The following is a 22,477-nucleotide window of genomic DNA, read 5'->3' on the forward strand; positions in this document are numbered from 1 at the left end:
TGAAAAGTACTCCAGTGGTTCTAAACAAATGGAAGTAAAGTACTTAGTTGTTAGAGAAAGAGTCCAGAAACAACAAGTGTTAATTGAAAACTTAAGCACATCTCTTATGATTGTTGATCCATTCACAAAGGGATTGCCACTAAAGACATACAAAGAGCATGTTATCAGGATGGGTCTTTTAAGCAACCCTTGATGTGTATGGTTAATCATGAGTGCTTATTTTTTGACACTGTTTGCGCAATAATAATTTTGTTTCTGTTTTTCCTGTTCTAAAAGTGTGTGTACACATTAAATTGAATATTGATAAACAGGGAATGTCTTAACAAGACAAATTACAGGGGCCTTTTCAGGAAAATAATTATATATCCCAATAAAAGGACTGGGTTGGTGAAGGTTATCAATGGTGTGGTGCATAGAAGGAAATATGACATAAATGTTATATAACCGCTATGACTCACATTGGTGATCTGAAGTAATCACAGTATTATAGTTTCTAATATATCTGAACTTATTGGCTATTTTTTAAAATTCGTGATCACATGTCAAAGTTTTTAGTGTGGAATCCAATGAGTCAAAATTTTTTAAGTTGCATATTTTTGAAAAAACTCATAATTGCATCATAATCGGCTTAATGGGCCAAGTGGGAGAATGTTGGATTTATTTTTCTAGTGTGGCCCAATAGCCTACATATTTTCTACACGTTTTAATTTATTTGGACTCTACAAATAGATAAAGCCAATATTTTGAGATCAAGTTCAGTAAATAGAATTTTAATATAATCACTCTTCTAAGATAAGAAGGAAACCTTGATGGATTAGGAATTCTTCTGATAGAGTTTATCTGGCCCTCTTCTCTCCTCTATATAAGGATGGGTGACTCCCCTTCTTTTGATATTATTCCATCACTCTAAGTTTTATAGTCATCCTAATAAAGTGAGAGACAAAGAGAAGAAGGTGAGCCAAGAATTAAAGGTTCAACTATTAGGGGTATTTTCTCAACTTCTCTAATTCAATGGCTGACAAAGGTATATTCGTTTTATTCTTGAGTTGTATTGAATTCAAGATCCTATAAATTTAATTCCGCATTATTATTATGGTTACATGTATTATTAAATCTTACAGTAACGGGTGGGTGGCGGATGACGGGTGGTAGTGGGTGGTGACAGGTGGGTGGCAGATGACGGATGGTAGTGGGTGGTGGCAGGTGGGTGGTGATGGTGGGTGGGTGGGTGGGTGATGGTGGCGGGTAATAGGTGGTAGCGAGTGGGTGGTGGTGATGGTGGCAGGTGGTGGGTGGTGGTAGCAAGTGGGTAGCGGATGGCAGGTGGTGGTGGTGGTAGTGGTGGTGGGTGGGTGGGTGACGGTGGTAGGTGGTGGGTGGTAGCGAGTGAGTGGTGGTGGTGGTGGGTGGTGAGTGGTGGTGGCAGGTGGGTGGCGGGTGGTGGTGGGTGGGTGGGTGACGGTGGCGGGTGGTAAGTGGTAGCGAGTGGGTAGTGGTGGTGGGTGGTGGTAGCAGGTGGGTGGCGGGTGGATGGTGGCAGGTAGGTGACGGGTGGTGGTGGTGGTGGGTGGGTAGGTGACGGTGGCGGGTGGTAAGTGGTAGCGAGTGGATGGTGGTGGTGGATGGTGGGTGGCTTGTGGTGACAGGTGGTGGCAGGTGGGTGGTGAGTGGTGGTGGCAAGTAAGTGGCGGGTGGTGGTGGCGGGCGGTGAATGGTAGTGGCAGATAGTGGGTGGTGACGGGTGGATGACAGGTGGGTGGTGATGGTGGCGGTGGCGGTGGCGGTGGCGGTGGCGGTGGCGAGAGGTGGGTGGTGGGGGCGAGGGGGTGGTGAGCAATGGTGGCAGGGTGGTGGTGGAGGGTGGGTGGTGGGTGGTGGTGGCGGAAGACGGTAGTGGAAAATGGTGGCGGTTGGTGGCTAATGTTAGGTGATAAAAAAAAAAAAATTGAAAACTCAAAATAGAAACACATTTTTTGTGTTTTCATTTTTTGGCTAAATTTATAAACTGAGACTACTGATTTATAAATCAAAAATTTTACCAAACAAATTTTTGTTTGAGTTTTTAAAATTTTTGTAAATATAAACAGAAAACTGAAAACGTAAGTGTTACCAAACGGCACCTTAAAAATTCATTATAAATTGTGAAATTATTTTAGGATGAAATACTAATAAATTTTAAAATGTGATATTATGATTTAGTTTTTTTTTTTTTTTAATATGAATTCAACTGTCCCATTAAAGTATAAATTACACAAAAGGGTAGTCACTTACATGTTTGGGTTTAATTTTCTATGGATAAAAGTGGGTTTCTCCAAATATAAAATTACACATGTGAGCAATCCGCACTATAGTGGTTTTGGATTTTCCCTCATTCTGGAACAAATTTCACATTATGAACAAAAATATAACACTTTAATGTAACAGTCAAATAACATAATACTCTAATGTAACATACTAAAAAACTCTTTGGCACACTTTTTTCAAATATAACAACGTAACACTCTTCATAAACATAACAATTCAATGTAATATACACGCACACAAACAAAAAATAAAAAACTCGTTAGTATATTTTTCTCAAACGTAACACTTCAACGTAAAAAAATAAATAAACTCTTTAGTGTACTTTTCCCAAACATAACACTCTAATCAATGTAATCCCAAGTATAATATAACACTCTAATGTAACACATACAAAAATATTAAAAAAACTCCTTAATGTACTTTTTCTAAACGTAACACTTACATTTGATATGCGGCTCCATGAAAAACAAAAATGATAAATAGTACACTAAAGAATTTTTTAGAGTGTTACATTTGTGAAAAAGACATTAAATAGTTTTTAATTTTTTTAGAGTGTCATATCATACCTACCACGTTAGATTGTCATATGTTATGTTGGGAAAAATATACTAAGGAGCTTTTAATTTTTTTTAGAGTGTCACATCATATCCGCTACGTTGTCACGTTTGAAAAAAGTACATTAAAGAGTTTTTTTTTTGAAGTGTCACATCGTACCCACCACATTGTCACATTTGGGAAAAATACACTAATTTGTTAGCCTAAAAGGCATCATTAGGAACTTATAATGGTCATACCGCATATAGAATGCCGTCTTCAGAATATCCTCATCCCTTACTCTTAACTAGTGATAACACAATCTCAGGTCTATTTTAGAGAAGCAACAAGACCCTTTCAACTGATCAAATAAATCATCTATACGAGGCATGGGTACTTATTCTTAATAGTTACCCGATTTAACTTTCGATAATTTACACAAAATCACAACACACCATCTTTTTTCTTGACAAAAAGAGTCGATGCTCCCTAAATTTTCCACACATAAATTATAACAACTTGACTGCAATATTAGGAATTGCTCTCCACAGTTCCTTTTCCAGCTTCTTAACTCTGACGCCATCACATCCTTTCATCAACCAGTTTCTTTCGAAAAAACACAAAAAAAAAACTAAAAATGGAGGAAGAGGGATAGAGAGAAGAGGGAAGATAAAGAGAGAAAATGAAGGAGCAAGAGATAGAGAGAGAGAAGAGGGAAGATGAAGAACATGTTATTGATTTGTTGAAGCTATAAAACCTATGCTATTCTATTCAACTGCTATCACTAAACCATTTTGTTTGTGTGTGTCTATCTATATATTGTTTGGAAATAATAATACTAATAAGTGTGGTCATTATCTATTTGGCTTGGTTAAAATATGTATATATATATATATATATATATATTTAGACTCTTATTTATTCTCTTACTTTTGTCATTGTTTATCTTATATATAATAGTTAGTGATTGATTTTTTGTATAATATAAAGCCATTAATTATTAAAATAAAATATAAAAAACTCAATTTATAGTGATTTAAAAATATGAAATATATTGGATCATACTTAAAAATTTATAAAAATTGATTAATATTTATTTTTAACCCAATAAATATGATAATGGAAAAAAAATATGCGTATTGGTAAGTTTTTTCAAATTGTGCGAAAAATAAAAAAATTCACGGTTCCGGTTACCGCAACCGTTACATTACGGCCTTTACACCCCGCAACCGCAATCGCGTCACCGCCACCGTTACGGCAACCGCAACCGCTTTTCAGAACCTTGATACGAGGCATGGGTACTTATTCTTAATAGCTACCCAATTTAACTTTCGATAATCTACACAAAATCACAACACACTATCTTTTTTCTTAACAAAAAGAGTCGATGCTCCCTAAATTTTCCACACATAAATTATAACAACTTGACTGCAATATTAGGAATTGCTCTCCGCAGTTCCTTTTCCAGCTTCTTAACTCTGACGCCATCACATCCTTTCATCAACCCATCAATTGAATCTGATACAATCCATTGAATGGCCCCACCAATTTCAAATGAGTGACTTTACCCTTCAAATTAGAGGACAATGAAGGAGTACGTGATTAACAGTTTCCTCTTTCCGTAACAATAAAATAAAATAAAAAACTCCTATTCTTTGCAAGAATGTTTCAATGTAAAGGACAATAAAGAAAAATACTTGGGAGCACTAATTAGTACTCCCACTAATTAAGTGGTAGTGGATCTCGTTATTAATGATGTGATGTTTTGATTTTGGAGTTGTATTTTATTTTTATTTTTTTTACTTTTTTAATGCATTAGTGCTATTAGTGGTGATATTTTTAGTGGGATGAATCATTGTTGGACAATAAATTATAAATATTTAGAAAAACTTCAGTTAAAAAATTTTGGGTTAAGGACTAAAAAATCTTAAATAGTGATTTTATGAGCTGTTTGGTCATTCTTTTTTTCTTATGGACCTAAAGATCACATTATAGTGTGAATTATATAAAGGACTAAACATAAATGTGCGTGTGTTATATCTTGAGGAACAAATGTGTGTTTTCTTATAATATTAAAATTATTAAATATAACACTTTAAAAAAACTCATTAGTATAATTTTTCTAAATATAACACTTCAAAAGTATAACATTCCAATGTAATACACTAAAAAACTTGTTGGTGTATTTTTCTCAAGCGCAACAACATAACATTCCATAAAAACTCATTAGTGTACTTTTTTCAAATATAACACTCCAATCAATGTAAAACTAAAAAATTTCTTAGTGTATTTTTTTCAAACGTAACATTCCAATATAACACACTAAAAAATTGTTTAATGTACTTTTCTCAAACATAACAACGAAGCATTCCAAAAAAATCCCTTAGTGTATTTTTTCTGAATGTAACACTACAATCAATGTAACACATAAAAACTTCTTAGTGTATTTTTCCCTCCAATCAATGTAATACACAAAAACTCCTTAGTATACTTTTTTCTTTTTCCAAACGTAACACCCCAATCAATGTAACATGCAAAAACTCTTTAGTGTATTTTTTTTCAAACGTAACATTCTAATGTGACACTCCAATATAACACCAGAAAACCACACTACCAGAAATGTAGATTTCCACACTCGAAAATAATTTTCCACAACCTCATCTTTCCATTCCCATCCAAAAAATGAATAAAAAAAATTATAAAAATGAATTGTAAAATGGTATTTACTTAAACTCAAATGGCACCAAATCAAATAAATCTAACTTTTCAAAACAAAAAAGACTAATTAATTCATAAGAAAACTATTAGAACTAAATGAATCAATATTCCTTCATATAAGATTTATGAATAAATTTTCCAAAAATTTAATATTATTAAATAAGGAATTCATGTAAGAATTGCCTAATATTACATTCAAATACCCGTTCCATTAGGCAAAGTTATAGAGAGTTCATGTTAACCAAGGGGCTCTAACCTAATTAGTGAGTCCTTTGGCCATCAAGTCTCTCCTAATAAAGGGGATGTCTTGAATTCCACTTTTATGAGTAAAATGAGAGGGTAAGATTTTCTTGCAAGTTGTATGAGTGTGAGTTTTAACTCCCTCAAAATGTTAATCTAATAACTAATCACTAACTTTCGTCGATCAAAAAAAAAATAAAAAATAAAATAGAGAGTTCATGCCCCCATCAATCAACACATAATCAAACCCATCTACAAATTTCAATCAAAGAAAATAAAAAGTTCAAGTTCAAACAACTTAAAATAATACTCATCTAACCTTGTAACAACCTTTCTGTCAAATACTATGGAGAGATAATTTTTTTTTTTAATCAGTAAAATAGAATCTTTATTGATGAAGAAAACATACCTATATTACATATGAGATTACATTAATAGAGAGGAAAGAAGAAAGAAAAAAAGGAATAAAAGAACAAAGCAGAGAAATAGCAACAACATACATTACACATAAAAAGCAACAGCAGCCACTACAGCAGCCCACACACACAGACCACATAATTGTGAGTCATAGACTTTCTGTAATCATTAACATGACATTAGATATCTTCATAAAAGAACTTCTTGAAGTTATCCATATGTGTTACTTGCAAACGCAATGGGATAAGAAAAGAACCATCTTCATTACGACCAGGGAGGATGAATGCCTTCCCATCATATCCGATTGCTCCGGGTATCATGCAAATTTCCTTTCCCCACCCAAAATCCATCCCATATAAGGGTAGCCTAGTCCAATTAGTAACGGACATATTTGGATTCCCATAGAAAGCTCCTTGACTACTTCCAACAGTATGAAAGAATCGAAACTTGGATAAATCTGGTTCATTTTTCAGAAAAACAAAACATGACCTTATGTATTCATCTGTCACCTTCTCTATACCTTCTCTTAACTTTTTCGCGGTATAACCTAATGGTTTCGACACAATGTCCCCTGAGGTAGGGGTTGTTACTACTGGCAAGACAGTGCAACCGAAATACCACTTAGGCAATGATGATTGCAAACGGCTACGAAAATCCACAGCGATACGAATGTTAGTTAGTTGCTCGCTTTCATGCTGACGTGCCTTGCATGCACACCTCCACATATGAGCAGTAACACTCTCATACCTTGTAAAGGCGCGGTTAGTACTGGTCTCGCTATTTCGATACTCATTAGCCTTGTTCTTCAACTTGTTGATTTGTTCTTTGCTTAGCTTTAGCATAGCCACGATGGTCTTCTTGTTTCGCTCCTCTGTGTTGTTCGAGTGGCCTATTAAGAGCGGTGTTGGTTTGAATTCTGAGTGATCAAAGCTTGTTTTTGGCAAAGGATCCTCAAGTTGTAAGATTGTTCGATCAAGAAATGGGAAGTTCTCTGGTTTTTCACCGCGAGCGATTCTAGCCCACTCGGAGATGAAGTGAGCTGCACATTCACCATCAGCAAGGGCATGTGATATACCCAAGCCAAGACTAAATCCACCACAACTAAACTTGGTGACTTGAACCAAAAGCAATGGTAGTTCATGAATTGGTCTGCCATAGTCCACTGATGGTATGAGTGCTGTAGTCTTTGAACTCGGACAGAAGTCCCCAAAGTCATCAATTTTGGCTTCGGATTCTGCTTCAAGGAACTCAGCACCCGTGGAGTTGCAGTGAATCTTGTTAAAAATATTAGAGGAAGTTCTATTAGAATAAATATTATAACAAAGGAAGATTTCCTTTGTATTTTTTATATTTTGAATCATGTATCATTTTAGTCTTTATAATTTCAATTGGTTCAATTTCAATTCTAAATTTTTGATTTTGTTTCAAATTGATCTAATTGATTTCAATTGTTAGAATTTATTTTTATGACAAATGCGTACATGAGCAACATGTTTCATGCACAAAATTATACACTTGATCAATTCAGTGATTCAACCTCAACTAACTCAACTAAGTGATAATTTTCTGTAAAAAAGCGTAACGATTTTATCTATTGGATTATATTAATGCAAAATCCAAAATTAAATATCACAATTAAGCCAATTGAGAGTGTAGGGGTCAAAATGACACAAGTGACAAAATGTAAGGATTATTAGTATAATTTACCCTTATAACAATTATAACAACAGGTTAATTGTATTTTTTCTTTCCCCAAAGTATGAGTCTTTTGTCATTTTGGTCCCACAACATTTAAATTGTGTCAATTTTGATCCTCAATATATAAAAGTGTTTTAATTTGATCCTTGATGTTTAAATTATGTCAATCTGACCCACAATATATAAAAGGATAAAATTCATTTTACCCCTTGTGGTTTGAGGCTAGAGAACTTTACCCCTATATGGTTCAAATATAGCCAAAAAGCCTCCATGTGATTTTGGATCAAAGTGCAACCGTTAACACTATTAACTATGACGTGAAATGATTGTAATACCCTCAAATTATGTACTTTTTTTTGTTATTTTCTTTGTCTCCCATTTCATACACATAATTTGTAATGTCTGACATTAATTCAATTAAGTCACAATTAATTATAAATTCTTAATTATTTATTGTAATTCTTAACTTTTTATTCTAATTTTAATTTAAATATATTTTAGATCACAATTAATCCTAAATATTTAATTATTTATTGTAATTCCTAACTTTTAAATCTAATTTTAATTTAATAATATTTTAGATCAATCGTTAATTATTATTTATTTTTATTTAAGTATATTTTAAATCAATCTTTAATTATATTTTATATTTTAGATTAATCCTTAATTATATTTGGATTTATTTTATTTTATTTTAATTAACATATCAATTTAATTTTAGGTTTGGAGAAAGTGAGGGTAAAATTGTCTTTTTATTATATTAATTTTACTTAATTTTTTTCAAAAAACCAAACCCACTCTAAAAAATGGTGTGTATGATGCATCTTTCATTAATTTAGATGGAAAAACTAACGACGACACTTTAGTCCAAAACTATATGAGGACTTTCTGAATATATTTGAATAAGAGAGTAAAGTGCTCTAGGCACAAACCAAATTTAATCCTATATAGAAAGTGTCTTAATTTAGTCCCCTAATCTAACTTTGTTAATAGACATATTGGTGGACCAAATTGGAACAGTATTTAAAATTTTTTCAACATGGTCCCCCCATGTAAACTATTTTCTTTCTTTCTCTTAATTAAAATAAAATAAAATTTTTTTTTTTGAAGAAAATAGCTTGTTCAGCTGGTGATATATAGTGTAAGAACCCTCAGTAGAGACTAGTATGATTCAATTCAATATTTTGTTTGGATTTGATTGTGTTGTAAATCTATAATTCAGATTAGTTATATCATTTGATGAATTGCATGCTGATATTGACTCCCAAAAAAAGTAAGTACAACTAGTCCATGAACGGATCACATTGTATAAATTGGATAAATTTGATCTAAGCTTACAAATAGGGGGCCTCTTAAAAGGATCTACTAAATTCATCGAGTTGTGCCGAAGAATAGAAACGGTATTTTATTGACTGCAACTCCTTGTCTGATGTCTATAAAATACTTCTTTGGCTGAGGGTTTCCAAATCTATACCATTAAAAAGTATTTCAATTTGATTTCCCAATGCATCTATTAAGTTAGAATGGGAGACCAACTTGAAACACTTTTTATTCATTGGAGATTAAATTGAAATGCTTTTAAAATTAGTGACTAAAATGATATATTATTACTCATGCTTCTTCTTCTTCTTTTCTTTCTTTCTTTCTTTCTTTTTTTTTTTTTTTTTTTTGTGAATACAAAAAATGTAAATAATTCTATAACAATTAACCAAAAACAAAAAAATAAAATATTAATAAAAAAAATTAGAAAAGTTGTTTACCTGAAGGCGACCCCTAGCAATCCATTGGAGGCGTCCAGCGAGAGGGTAGAATATGGTCAGTACTTTGCTTAACGAGTCTTTTAGAGTATGTATTATTGCATTTAGAACCAACTCACCAGAGTGTTGATAGAAGTAAACAGTAGGTGAATGAGTTATGGTATCAAATTGATCAAATTCTGATAAATACATGAGCCTAGTTGGTGTTTCCTTGGCTGGTTTCACCATGTAAGAGGCCTTTAAGGTCACCATTGTGGGAGAAAAGAAAGAAAGGAGGAGAGATTTTCGGTTATTCAATGCTTGTCTGACATTCATGTGAAGTCTAATCCTTTAAATAGAACCAATCAAGAGATGATATTTTCAAGTAATGATATATAATGACGTGGGTTAATTTAGATCTTTCATTTTAAAATAAAAAATTCCTAAAGAGGGAATCTTGGATCCAAAACGATGATCCGAACCTTTTATGGTGTAGGCTCAATAATAAAGATAAATTGTTTAAAAAATCAATTTCATCAAATATCACTAGACACATGAACAAATATATTTTATTTTTTTAAATGGACAACAACTATAAATTTAAATTTAAACCATCTATTATATAAAATAAAATACGATTTGTTCATTTTTCATTGATATCCGATGAAGTTGATTTTTTATCCAGCAGTCTTCACTGCGAAATTTATGAAATAAGCTATTTAGATCATTGTTGTGGGCCCAAAGCAGGGTCCACAAAATGAAGTTTGGATGAATGTGAAATATAAGGAAAACACTATGATACACCCTCTTTACATGGTGTATACTATATGCATTTTATAACTAAAAAATAAAATTATATAATTTTATACTTTCTGAATCATAACTAAAAATAAAATAAAAAAAAAAATATCATAACTAAACACAACGTGAAACATAATTAAAGAAGTCACGAGACACAACTAAAATAATATCATAACTAAATAAACAAATTGGTCATAACTAAATAATAAAATGATATAATTATTGATGCATATAGTATACCTTTTTTAAGAGTATGCATATTAGAATTTTTTGAAATTATACTAGTATGAAAATGAGTCCTTCCTATATTGCTTTGCTACAAATAAACAAAAAATCTACTAAAGAAACTTATCACAAATACACATAAATGGACAAGATTTTTCAAAATTTATTATGGGATTCACTTTAAAAAATCATATTTATGCATTTTGTATTTAATTTTGTGATCAGCTTATGTATTTATAGACACGTTTTTTTTAAGTGCATGATCAAGAATTTTGTAAATGGCAAAAAAGGGAAAGCATCACAAAAGAAAAGACAAATGTGTGACAAGTGAACACAGTAGGCCCAATTGGTTGAACAAGTGGGCTTGGTGATATAGGTAAGCGCATCAAAAAGAAAAATAAATAATAAAATTGAACTATTAACAAATTTGAACTAGAAATTCTCTCCAAAAATAAATAATATTGAAAAAATTCTCAATTTTTATCAATCAAATGTAAATTGTATTGTCCTAAAACTTACATCCTTATTTATACTAAAGATAATTCCTAAGACAACAAAAAGTATAAAAAAAAATTAAGAAATAATAATGCTCGTAAAGCAAGCAATCCTAAATCTTGTAAGAAAATAAATGAAATAGAAAATCTAAATAATCAAGAAATTAAAAATATTTCCTAATTAAATATTAAAATAAAAAAATTATAATTATAATTATAATTTATAGATTCTGAAAAACTTTTTTTAAAAAAAGAATAATAAGTATCGTAATTGTAATTGTGTTACCTGAATTTCTAGCTAATCTGATTGCAACCATAAAAGGATGAGGTTATTCGATATTATTGAAAATAAATATTTAATTTACAAATAAAATTTTATTTATAATATTTATATAGAACAGTGTTATAGAATGTTTTTTCAATTTTAAATAATAATGATAAGTATTTGAATTAAAAATACAAGATCACATAGACAGACCACCATTTATATATGTATTTTTGTAATGGCCTAGCTTGTCTCTGTTTCTAATCGAATTGAATTGTGTTGTTGGGGTTTTCTGAACTTCCTACGGAGTTCAAGTCAATGATCCGAACTGTTAAAGTGTAGAATTCATCATATATTTCATTCCTATAAAAAATCACATTAATCAGATATCGATAGCCACTTCATCAGTTCACATTTCTGTCAACGGTAAATATGATTTTTTTTTTAAATTGTTGACAAAAATGTGTTCTGATCAAGTACTTATTGATATCCGATCAACATAACTTTTTGCAGAGATGAAATAATCGATGAACTCTACATATTCAACAGTTCAAATTATCAAAATAAAACCCGTTATGTATCTTACGGGCCTAGTAACACTGTTCAATCCACACTTGGGAGAATTTGCACCCATATAAAAATACATAACAAGAATGTATATTGTACCATATCATCTTGACCCATCACTAGCTGATGAAAAATTATTGGTTAGTTTAGGAGCGCCGCGTGACTATGTTCCTCATCAATCACAATTTATCATATTTTCTTATATTCTCCAATCACCCAATACAAATTTGTAAGCCCCATCTAGGGTTACAAACGAGCTGAGCTGAGCCGAGTTTTAATATGTTTGGACTTGTTTATAAAGATTTTAACGAGTTTGAACTTAAGCTCGAACTCAATAAAAATTTAACTCACCGAGCTTGAACCGAATTGGTTCAGGTTTGACTCGAGCTCAAGCCTATTCACGAGTCATAACTAGCTAAATTATAAATTCATACTTGCATGTGAGATTAAAGTTGCAATTAAAATTTTGATTATCTAATATAAAACATACTAAAAATAAAAAGTCAATATCTTATCAAAATAATAACATATACAACTACTATATAAATATATTATTTATAGTTAACTATTATTTAGATTATTTAAATATATAAATACTATATTTATCATATTTTCTATATGTATTTTTATATTGTTTAATATAAAATAATATATTTATTATATTATTTAAATAAATATTCAAGTAACAGCTAATAAGCTGAACTAAAGAGTTATTCAACGAACAACTAACGAACCGAGCTTCAGTATGGTCTTGTTTGAAAAATTGGTTATTTGACTTTGCAGCTATTTTAGGTTGACTAAAATAGTTATATTTGAGAAGTTGGTTAGGTTTTTTTTTTTTTTTTTTTTTTTTTTTTTTTTTTTTTTTTTTAATAGTTAATTTGATGGTTGTAAAAGAAAAGGTGAAACGATTATGGATTGGATGTGATATTTTATCTTATTGGCTATTTCAGCCTATTTTATCTTTTAGTGGGCTATTTTAGACCAACACTCTTCCCAAATACTCCCATTTTAGTGGGTTATTTTGTCTCGAATATAATAAAAATTTAACGAATCGAGTTCGAATGACGCCTTACCGAGTTGAACTCGAGTTTGTTCACAAACGACTTTGTTCATTTGCAATCTTAACCATATTTTCTCCACTAATCACAACACTATTAGGACACTACGTGATGGTGCCTAAGACAAACCAATAACTTTTCCTAGCTGATGAACAATGTTGAAAATTCTCACAAGCTCAAAAATGATGGTATATAAATAATTTTTTTATGGCTGGGGAAATTAGTTATTTTAGTTAGTTATTTAATTTTTTGGCTATTTTAGACTAGCTAAAATAGTTGTGTTTAGGAAGTGTGTTGACTTTTTTTTTTCAATTGATTTGATGGTAGTGAGAGAAAATATAGTGATCTCAGTTGTCCCTTTACTGTTCAGTTGTATTCCGGACTCGGTTCCGTGGAGTTGGTAGTTGTATCTATCTTGTTGTCGTCCTTTAAATCCATTTGTTTGAGTTTTAGGATGTGTTGGGTTTGGTTGTTACAGGTTGGTAGAGCTTTGGCTCCCATTGCTGTTGCCCAGTTTTTGAGTGGTTCGCTCGATTGGGGTTTACACCTTTCCAGCATTTTGAGTCCCTGCAAAACTTCTGCAGGTGTGTTTTCTACGCTCGAGCGGGTTTCTTGCGCTCAAGTGGGTTGCGCTCGAGCGGGCTTGTTTGTGCTCGAGCGGGTAGTACCTCGTTGGTGAAAGTTCTAGGAGATGAAAATCTATGCTCGAGCGGACTAGTCTTTCGCGCTCGAGCAAGTGTGTTTTGTCTTTGTGTCTTGGCGCTCGAGCGGGAATTCTTGCGCTCGAGCGGGCTCAGTTTTCTGTTCTTGACGCTCGAGCGTCTTGTTATCCGCTCGAGCGGGAATGTCGTATATCAGTTGGCAGCTGGGTGTTTTAAAATCACTTTTTACATTCTCTCTCTCTCTCTCTTACTTTCTAAAAACACTTTTTGAGAGCCTCTCTCTCCAGGATCTCCCTTCTCTCTAGGGTTTGATCTAGTTAGAGTGTCCCCCTATCCTCCGGCCTTTGCAAAAAGTGTGTTGATCGTCAAGGGTTTCGTTTTGATCCGAGAATCGTGGTGTTTGGAGCATTTTCGTTTTCTTCTCCTTCTCCGTTTGAGCTCTAACTTCGAGGTAGGGATATCATACTCCTCTTTATGTGCTTTGTCTTTGAATTTTAACATTTTGATATGTTGGGGGTTGTTGGGTAATTTTGAAAAAGTTTGGGTCTTTGTGTAATTTTACAAAAGATGGGGTTTTATTTATAATTAAACCTATATGCATGTTTGGCATAGAGAAATGATATAGATGATGAACTATGGATGAAAGTTGAACCTTGGGGTTGTTATGTTAATTATGGGAAAATGCCCTAATTAGTTGGATAAATTAATTTGTATAATTAATTTTGCGAAATAAGGAATTGAATTGAGAGTATTCAAATTGAAAAGATTATGGGATTAACGGGTGTAGTTGGATTCATTTAATCGCTCACCCAGGTTAAATGTTGATAATATATCCATTTGGTGCATTTATTTCCTGTTTAGAAATAACTGCTTTGGGCTATCGGTGGAGGATAGTCTTGATTGTTGTAGACAATGCATGATGATTAGGCAAACTAAAACTCATCGATTGAGCATGCTATCGAATATAGCGGTTGGAATAATACATCGACTTTATGTATTGATTGTTTGTGTATATGATCTATGTTCATATACATAGTGTATGTGGGAGGAGATAGGGGATGTACTCCATGGTTTAGGGGAAGATAGGGGATGGACCTCTAAGTCGGATTGTGTGTGACATTGATACAACACTACAATGTGTATCAAGTGTTGATTATGGAAGTGTTTAGATTGATTTGATATAGCACTAAAATTTATGTCTTTATTAATTGTGAAGTATAGAAGTGTTTCTATGTCATGTTGATACAGCACCACAACGTGTATCGTTCGTATAGTATGAGAGTGGCTTATGTGTTATTGATACAGCATCAAAATGTGTATCTACCATGAATTTCAAAAGTTGTTTTTAAGATGGGTCTTATCCTCATCAAGTTATTTGGCTAAGTTTTGAGCCTTGTTTTCAAACTCAAGGTTGAAAAAGAAATGAGAAATGAAATGTAACATGGACTTAAATGTCATGAAACTGGGATGTGATATAAGTGAGTGTATTGGTGTTGACCATCTATCAACTGCTAATCTTTTAGTCATTATTTATAGCTGGTTTAGCGTATTTCTACTGGGCTGTGGCTCACCCTTTATGGGATATCATTTTCAGGTACAGGTAGCATGCCACCTCCAAGGACATAGTTTGGGAGGCTAGAGGCAAACAGACTTTTTTTGCTGTTTGCTTTCTTTTGATGTATTACATGTAAATTCAAGCCAAGGGCTTAATATGTATTGAGTTAGCACTCTTCTTTTGTAACCAAGTGTTAACTTGGAAAGCTATAAGCCCGTAGGGCATTTGCTTTTGTTGTTAACATGTAATACTTTTGTAAGAACTACTCTGATTAATGGAAAGATGGTTGGTTTCTTTTATATCAATGCATGTCTAAAGTGATGGGTTTTATGTATTTTTTTGAGGGCGTAACAACTTGGTATCAGAGCGTACCGGGTTCGAATACTTTGGGTACGTGGGGAGTGATTAGTATCACAATGGGTTTGTCTCTCTTGTTAGAGACTTATGTGTGACAATATGTGTTTATTTGATAACATGTTTATGTGACTACTTGGATATGGGATTTAGTTTCTAGGATGTTGATTGAATTCTTGGGTTTCTGTGAGTCTTGTTGGAAAAGCACTTGATCAATGCTGTTTCTAGCTAGAACTCTAGTAATGCCTCAGGACTATCATTATCCGGAAATGAAATTCGTAAGTGCTTATGTGTTTATGTGCTTACGTGGAGTGAATTATAGTTGTCCATGTATTAGGACACAAGTGTTTAGTTTTGGCACATTTATGAATGTGCTAACGTTCTTCGTTATCTTTATTAGGATGTCAGGGCGAGGAAGAGGTGGTAGATGTGGCAGACGTGGTAGGCAGGAGATGCCCTTACCGGATGATGTTCCGGCACAGCAGGAGGGGATTGGCCAAGCCAATATGGCCGAGCCAGCAGGTTAGGAGGCTATGGGCGCTTTAGCCCAAGGGATAGCCAATGCTTTGAGGGAGTCTATGGGTATTTTCAGAGCTAAGAATCCAGTTCAGGCTCCAGTGCAGGCCTAAGTTGTTGAGGCAGGGCCTTCCTTCTTGAAAAGGGAGTTCTTCCGGTCTAACCTGGACGAGTTTATTGGGGATCCGAAGGAGCCACTGAAGGCTGACGAGTGGTTAGAGCAAATGAGTAAGACGTTTGAGATGCTTGGCATCGAGGACAGAGCGTTGAAAGTGACCTTGGCATCCTTCCAGCTAAAAGGGGGTGCGGGTCAGTGGTGGAAATACATGAGGGGCCGTATTGCTGGCACGTGGGAGGCTTTTGTGGAGGCTTTTCAGGAGAAGTATTTATCTCTAGCAGTCAAGGAGAAGCTGAGAGACCAGTTTTGTCAGCTTTTGCAGTTGAGTTCTTCAGTAGCCGAGTATGAGGCTATTTTTACTAGCTTGTCCAGGTTCGCACCTAAACTTGTGGCGTCCGAGGAACGCCGCTGTATCGAGTTCGAGAAGAGGTTGAGGTGCGGCCTCAAGATGAGGGTTGGAGGCTCGATGATCCGAGACTATGGGCGCTTGGTTGATGCTGCAGCCCATATGGAGATCATAATGCAGGAAGAGGAGGGACAGAGAGGCTCCAAGAGGAGCCAGGATGGTCAGGGTGATGGCAGGAGACAGAGGAGTGCTAACCCTTAGCAATCTCAGGGGGTGTTGCTAGATCGACCTTTCCGATGCCGAGTGCAGGCTCGGTGAGAGGTAATCACGGAGATTTCACCTGTTACAAGTGTGGTTAGTTGGGCCACAAGGCTTCAGTTTGCCCACAGAGGGGAGGAGGTCAGAGAGCTGCTTCATCTTCAGCTAGACTGCAGAGCCAGAGTCAGGGCAGAGGCCAGCCCTTGTCTTGTTATCAGTGTGGTCAGCCTGGGCACCTGAAGAGGTTTTGCCCATAGTTGAGTGCCACTTCGGGTGCGTCTGGTTCTAGGCAGACGTAGGGTTTTCAGCTAGCTCAGTCTGTGCAGGCCTCGAGGGCCAATCCGGGGGTGAGCAGTTGGATCAGGGGCCTACAGGGCGTGTGTATGCTGTTACCACGCAGGATCTTGTACCTGCTCCGTCAGTTGTGAGAGGTACCTTCTTGTTTTGCAACTCGGTTGCTAGTGTATTGATTGATACGGGTTCATCTCATTCTTTTGTATCTGTTGCATTTGCATCTGTGTTGGAATTGGAGTTGGCACATTTAGCCTCTCCTATATGTGTAGTATCGCCTGTTGGTGGTGAGTTGATCTTGAAACAAGGTGTTAGAGGTGTGATATAGAGATTGTCGATCGCCGACTTCCGTTTCCTTTTGTAGTGATGCCCATGTCGGGATTTGATGTTATTTTGGGTATGGACTGGCTATCGTCATACCGGGCTGTTATTGATTGCTACCGCAGAGGGTCACAGTTTGTACCCTGAGTGGGGAGTGTTTCCATTTCTTGGGGGATCGGGTTGGTAGTGTGTTTCCACCGATGTATGATCCGCGAGGGCGGAGTAAGCTTAGTGGTCTACTTGTTAGCTTTTTGAGTGGTGAGTGCGGTGAGAACCAGGCTGTGTTGCCGAGAGTGGTTTGTGAGTACTCGGACGTCTTTCCTGAGGATCTCGTTAGTTTGCCACCTCATCGAGAGATCGAGTTCTCTATTGATCTAGTGCCCGGCACGGCGCCGATTTCTATGGCACCTTATCGTTTTGCCCCAGCCGAGTTAGTTGAGTTGAAGGTTCAACTCCAAGAGTTGCTGGATAAGGGCTTTATTCGCCCTAGTGTTTCGCCATGGGAAGCACCGGCCCTCTTTGCTAAAAAGAAAGATGGTGCCTTGAGACTATGTATAGACTACCGGAAGTTGAATCGGGCTACGGTCAAGAATAAGTACCCTATGCCCCATGTAGATGATCTATTTGACCAGTTGAAGGGTCCCCGTTGTTTCTCTAAGATAGACTTGAGATCGGGTTACCACTAGTTGAGGGTGAGGGAGGAGGATATTCCGAAGACGGCATTCCGTACGCGGTATGGCCACTATGAGTTTATGGTGATGCCGTTTGGGCTCACCAACGCACCGGCAGTCTTTATGGATTTGATGAACCGGATCTTCCAGGAATTCCTAGACCGTTTTGTAGTCGTTTTCGTGGACGACATTTTGATTTATTCGTCTTCAGAGGAAGAGCACGAGGAACATTTGAGAGTGGTGATTAGAGCCCATAGGCTGTATGCCAAGTTTGGGAAATGTGAGTTCTGGCTAGGGGAAGTCAAGTTCTTAGGCCATGTGGTATCCGGGAAAGGGGTGTCTGTTGATACATCCAAGATTGAGGCAGTGCAGGATTGGGCACAGCCTAAGAGTGTGTTTGAGATTCGCAGTTTTCTGGGATTAGCTGGGTATTACCGTCGGTTTGTGAAAGATTTCTCCAGGCTAGCTTCGCCGTTGACTAGATTGACGCGGAAAGGGGTTAATTTTATGTAGAGTGAGACTTGCGAAAAGTCGTTCCAGGAGTTGAAAGTTAGGTTGACCACCGCTCCGGTTTTGATTATTCCGGAGAGAGGGTTGGGTTACGCAGTTTATTGTGATGCCTCACGAGAGGGTTTGGGTTGTGTGTTGATGCAAGAGGGGAAAGTAGTTGCCTATGGCTCACGTCAGTTGAAAATACACGAGAAGAATTACCCTACACACGACCTAGAGTTAGCAGCAGTGATCTTTGCCTTGAAGATTTGGAGGCACTACCTTTATGGTGAGAGGTTCGAGGTGTTCTCGGACCACAAGAGTTTGAGGTATCTGTTTACACAGAGAGACTTGAATTTGAGGCAGAGGAGGTGGATGGAGTTCATTGAGGATTATGACTTCGAGTTGCATTATCATCCGGGAAAGGCCAATGTTATGGCCGACGCCCTTAGCAGAAAATCCATTAGTGATGTAGCTTGTTTAGCCATCCGGGAATGGGAGATGTTGGGTGCACTTGGCGAGTTTGATTTGCTTCTGGGTGAATCCGTTGAAGTTGCGGCCTTGTTTTCTGTTGTTGTACAGCCTACACTTGTGACTCGAGTGTTAGAGGCACAGAGAGGTGACCTTGAGGTAGAATCCCTCCGAGAGAAGATCTCCAATGGGAAAGTTGAGAAGGGTTTGACAGTGTATCCCGACCTGAGTGTGAGATACCAAGACCGTTTGTTTGTACCGGAGTCTTGCCGAGAGGAGGTACTTCGAGAGTTCCACCATTCACGCCTTGCGGTGCATCCGGGAGGCTCTAAGATGTATCGGGATTTGGGTCGCCAGTTTTGGGGGCGGGGTATGAAGAAGGACGTGGCAGTTTTCGTGTCTAGGTGCCTTACTTGTCAACAAGTGAAAGCTGAACATCAGAGGCCAGCGGGTTTGTTACAACCCTTGCCTATTGCAGAGTGGAAGTGGAAGCATGTCACTATGGACTTCGTTGTAGGTCTTCCGAGGACTCAGTGGGGTAGTGATGCTATTTGGGTGGTTGTAGACCGGTTGACTAAGTCGGCGCACTTCATTCCTATGCGCGAGAGAGATTCGGTAGACCATCTTGCCGACTTGTATATTCGGGACATAGTGAGGTTGCATGGGGTCCCAGTGACGATCGTCTTAGATAGAGACCCTCGTTTTACTGGTAGGTTGTGGCAGAGTTTGCAGAGTGCCTTGGGCACTAAGTTGACCTTTAGTACGGCTTATCATCCTCAGACTGACGGGCAGTCCGAGCGCACCATTCAGATCCTTGAGGATATGCTTCGAGGTTGTGTCCTTGACTTTAGTGGGACGTGGAGAGGCACTTGCCCTTGGTGGAGCTTGCCTACAACAACAGCTTTCAGTCGAGTATCGGTATGGCACCGTTTGCGGCCTTGTATGGCCGACTGTGTAGGTCTCCAGTTTGTTGGGCCGAGGTGGGTGATGCACCTTTGTTGGGTCCAGAGTTGGTGAGGGAAATGACGGAGAAAGTTGAGCTTATCCGTAGGAGGCTTATTACAGCCCAGAGTCGTCAGAAATCTTATGCCGACCGTAGGAGGCGACCTTTGGTATTTGAGGTGAGTGATCATGTCCTTCTGAAGATATCACCTAGGCGGGGATTGATGAGGTTTGGGAAGAGTGAGAAGTTGTCCCCTCGGTTTATTGGCCCTTTTGAGATCCTTGAGAGGATTAGCGAGGTTGCCTATCGTTTAGCTTTGGCGCCGCAGTTGTCCGGAGTTCATGACGTGTTTCATGTGAGTATGCTTCAGAAGTATGAGCCGGATCCATCCCATGTATTGGATTGGACCGGCTTAGAGGTTGATGAGGATGCCTCGTATGAGGAGAGACCGGTTTGGGTCTTGGATAAGAGGGATCAAGTCTTGCAAGGCAAGACCATTTCCTTGGTAAAGGTTTTGTGAAAACATTACGGAGTGGAGGAAGCCACATGGGAACGTGAGGCGGATGTTCGTGAGAATTATCCAGACTTGTTTGTTGACGTATAATTATATATTGAGATTTTGTAATATTATTGAGCCTTAAGAGCATGGTATATGTCTTAAGTTGTAAAACACAGTGATGTTTTGGTTTATGGAAATGTTGTAGAACTTGCCTTAAAACTGGAAGTTTGTTTTAACATCTTGTGTGTGTTAAATATATTGTGGAAATGCAAACATGACATTAATATTGCAGATGTGGTAGAATTGTGGAAAATGTGTTGAAATTGGTAAATTTCAAGGGAATGCATGTTGATAATGCAGGTTGATATATGTATGATGTGTTTTGCCTCTTGAAAAGAGATGAGATCGACCGGTAATGAGTCGGGTTGTTTAATGTTGTGTTATAACATTGTTGGGAATTGAGGAAAACTTGTTTTAAAAAAAAAAAAAACAAAACAAAACAAAAAACTTGTATTTAATTTCGGAGACGAAATTCTTTAAAGGGGGGAGGTTATAGCGATCCCGGTCGTTCTTTCACTGTACAGTTGTATTCCGGACTCGGTTCCATGGAGTTGGTAGTTGTATCTATCTTGTTGTCGTCCTTTAAATCCATTTTTTTGAGTTTTAGGATGTGTTGGGCTTGGTTGTTACAGGTTGGTAGAGCTTTGGCTCCCATTGCTGTTGCCCAGTTTTTGAGTGGTCCGCTCGAGTGGGTAATTTTGCGCTCGAGTGGGGTTTACACCCTTCCAGCATTTTGAGTCCCTGCAAAAATTCTGCAGGTGTGTTTTCTACGCTCGAGTGGGTTTCTTGCGCTCGAGCGGGTTGTGCTCGAGCGGGTAGTACCTCGTTGGTGAAAGTTCTGGGAGATGAAAATCTACGCTTGAGTGGACTGGTCTTTCGCGCTTTAGCGGGTGTGTTTTGTCTTTGTGTCTTGGCGCTCGAGCGGGAATTCTTGCGCTCGAGCGGGCTCAGTTTTCTGTTCTTGACGCTCGAGCGTCTTGTTATCCGCTCGAGCGGGAATGTCTTCTATCAGTTGGCAGCTGGGCGTTTTAAAATCACTTTTTACATTCTCTCTCTCTCTCTCTTACTTTCTAAAAACACTTTTTGAGAGCCTCTCTCTCTAGGATCTCCCTTCTCTCTAGGGTTTGATCTAGTTAGAGTGTCTCCCTATCCTCCGGCCTTTGTAAAAAGTGTGTTGATCGTCAAGGGCTTCGTTTTGATTCGAGAATCGTGGTGTTTGGAGCATTTTCGTTTTCTTCTCCTTCTCCGTTTGAGATCTAACTTTGAGGTAGGGATATCCTACTCCTCTTTATGAGCTTTGTCTTTGAATTTTAGCATTGTGATATGTTGGGGGTTGTTGGGTAATTTTGAAAAAGTTTGGGTCTTTGTGTAATTTTACAAAAGATAGGGTTTTATTTATAATTAAACCTATATGCATGTTTCGTATAGAGAAATGATATAGATGATGAACTATGGATGAAAGTGGAACCTTGGGATTGTTATGTTAATTATGAGAAAATGCCCTAATTAGTTGGATAAATTAATTTGTATAATTAATTTTGAGAAATGAGGAATTGAATTGAGAGTATTCAAATTGAAAAGATTATGGGATTAACGGGTGTAGTTGGATTCATTTAATCGCTCACCCAGGTTGAATGTTGATAATATATCCATTTGGTGCATTTATTTCCTGTTTAGAAATAACTGCTTTGGGCTATCGGTGTAGGATAGTCTTGATTGTTGTAGACAATGCATGATGATTAGGCAAACTAAAACTCATCGATTGAGCATGCTATCGAATATAGCGGTTGGAATAATACATCGACTTTATGTATTGATTGTTTGTGTATATGATCTATGTTTATATACATAGTGTATGTGGGA

The 22,477-nt window shown here is 36.6% G+C and overlaps 1 protein-coding gene across 1 annotated transcript; it reads right to left on the minus strand.

The window, feature by feature from the left end:
- Positions 1 to 6,154: 6,154 nt before the first annotated feature.
- LOC114300059 (spermidine hydroxycinnamoyl transferase) lies at positions 6,155 to 9,983 on the minus strand. The gene is made up of 2 exons (XM_082924709.1): positions 9,672 to 9,983; positions 6,155 to 7,487 (listed from the first exon to the last, which is right to left on the minus strand). Exons 1-2 carry the CDS (start codon positions 9,981 to 9,983, stop codon positions 6,393 to 6,395), a joined length of 1,407 nt encoding a protein of 468 aa, XP_082780835.1. The 3' UTR covers positions 6,155 to 6,392.
- Between the last annotated feature and the right edge of the window lie 12,494 nt (positions 9,984 to 22,477).

Source organism: Camellia sinensis, chromosome 4 (genome assembly GCF_055761805.1).
Source record: "Camellia sinensis isolate YWXY chromosome 4, ASM5576180v1, whole genome shotgun sequence".
In the NCBI taxonomy this organism is placed as follows: Eukaryota; Viridiplantae; Streptophyta; class Magnoliopsida; order Ericales; family Theaceae; genus Camellia; species Camellia sinensis.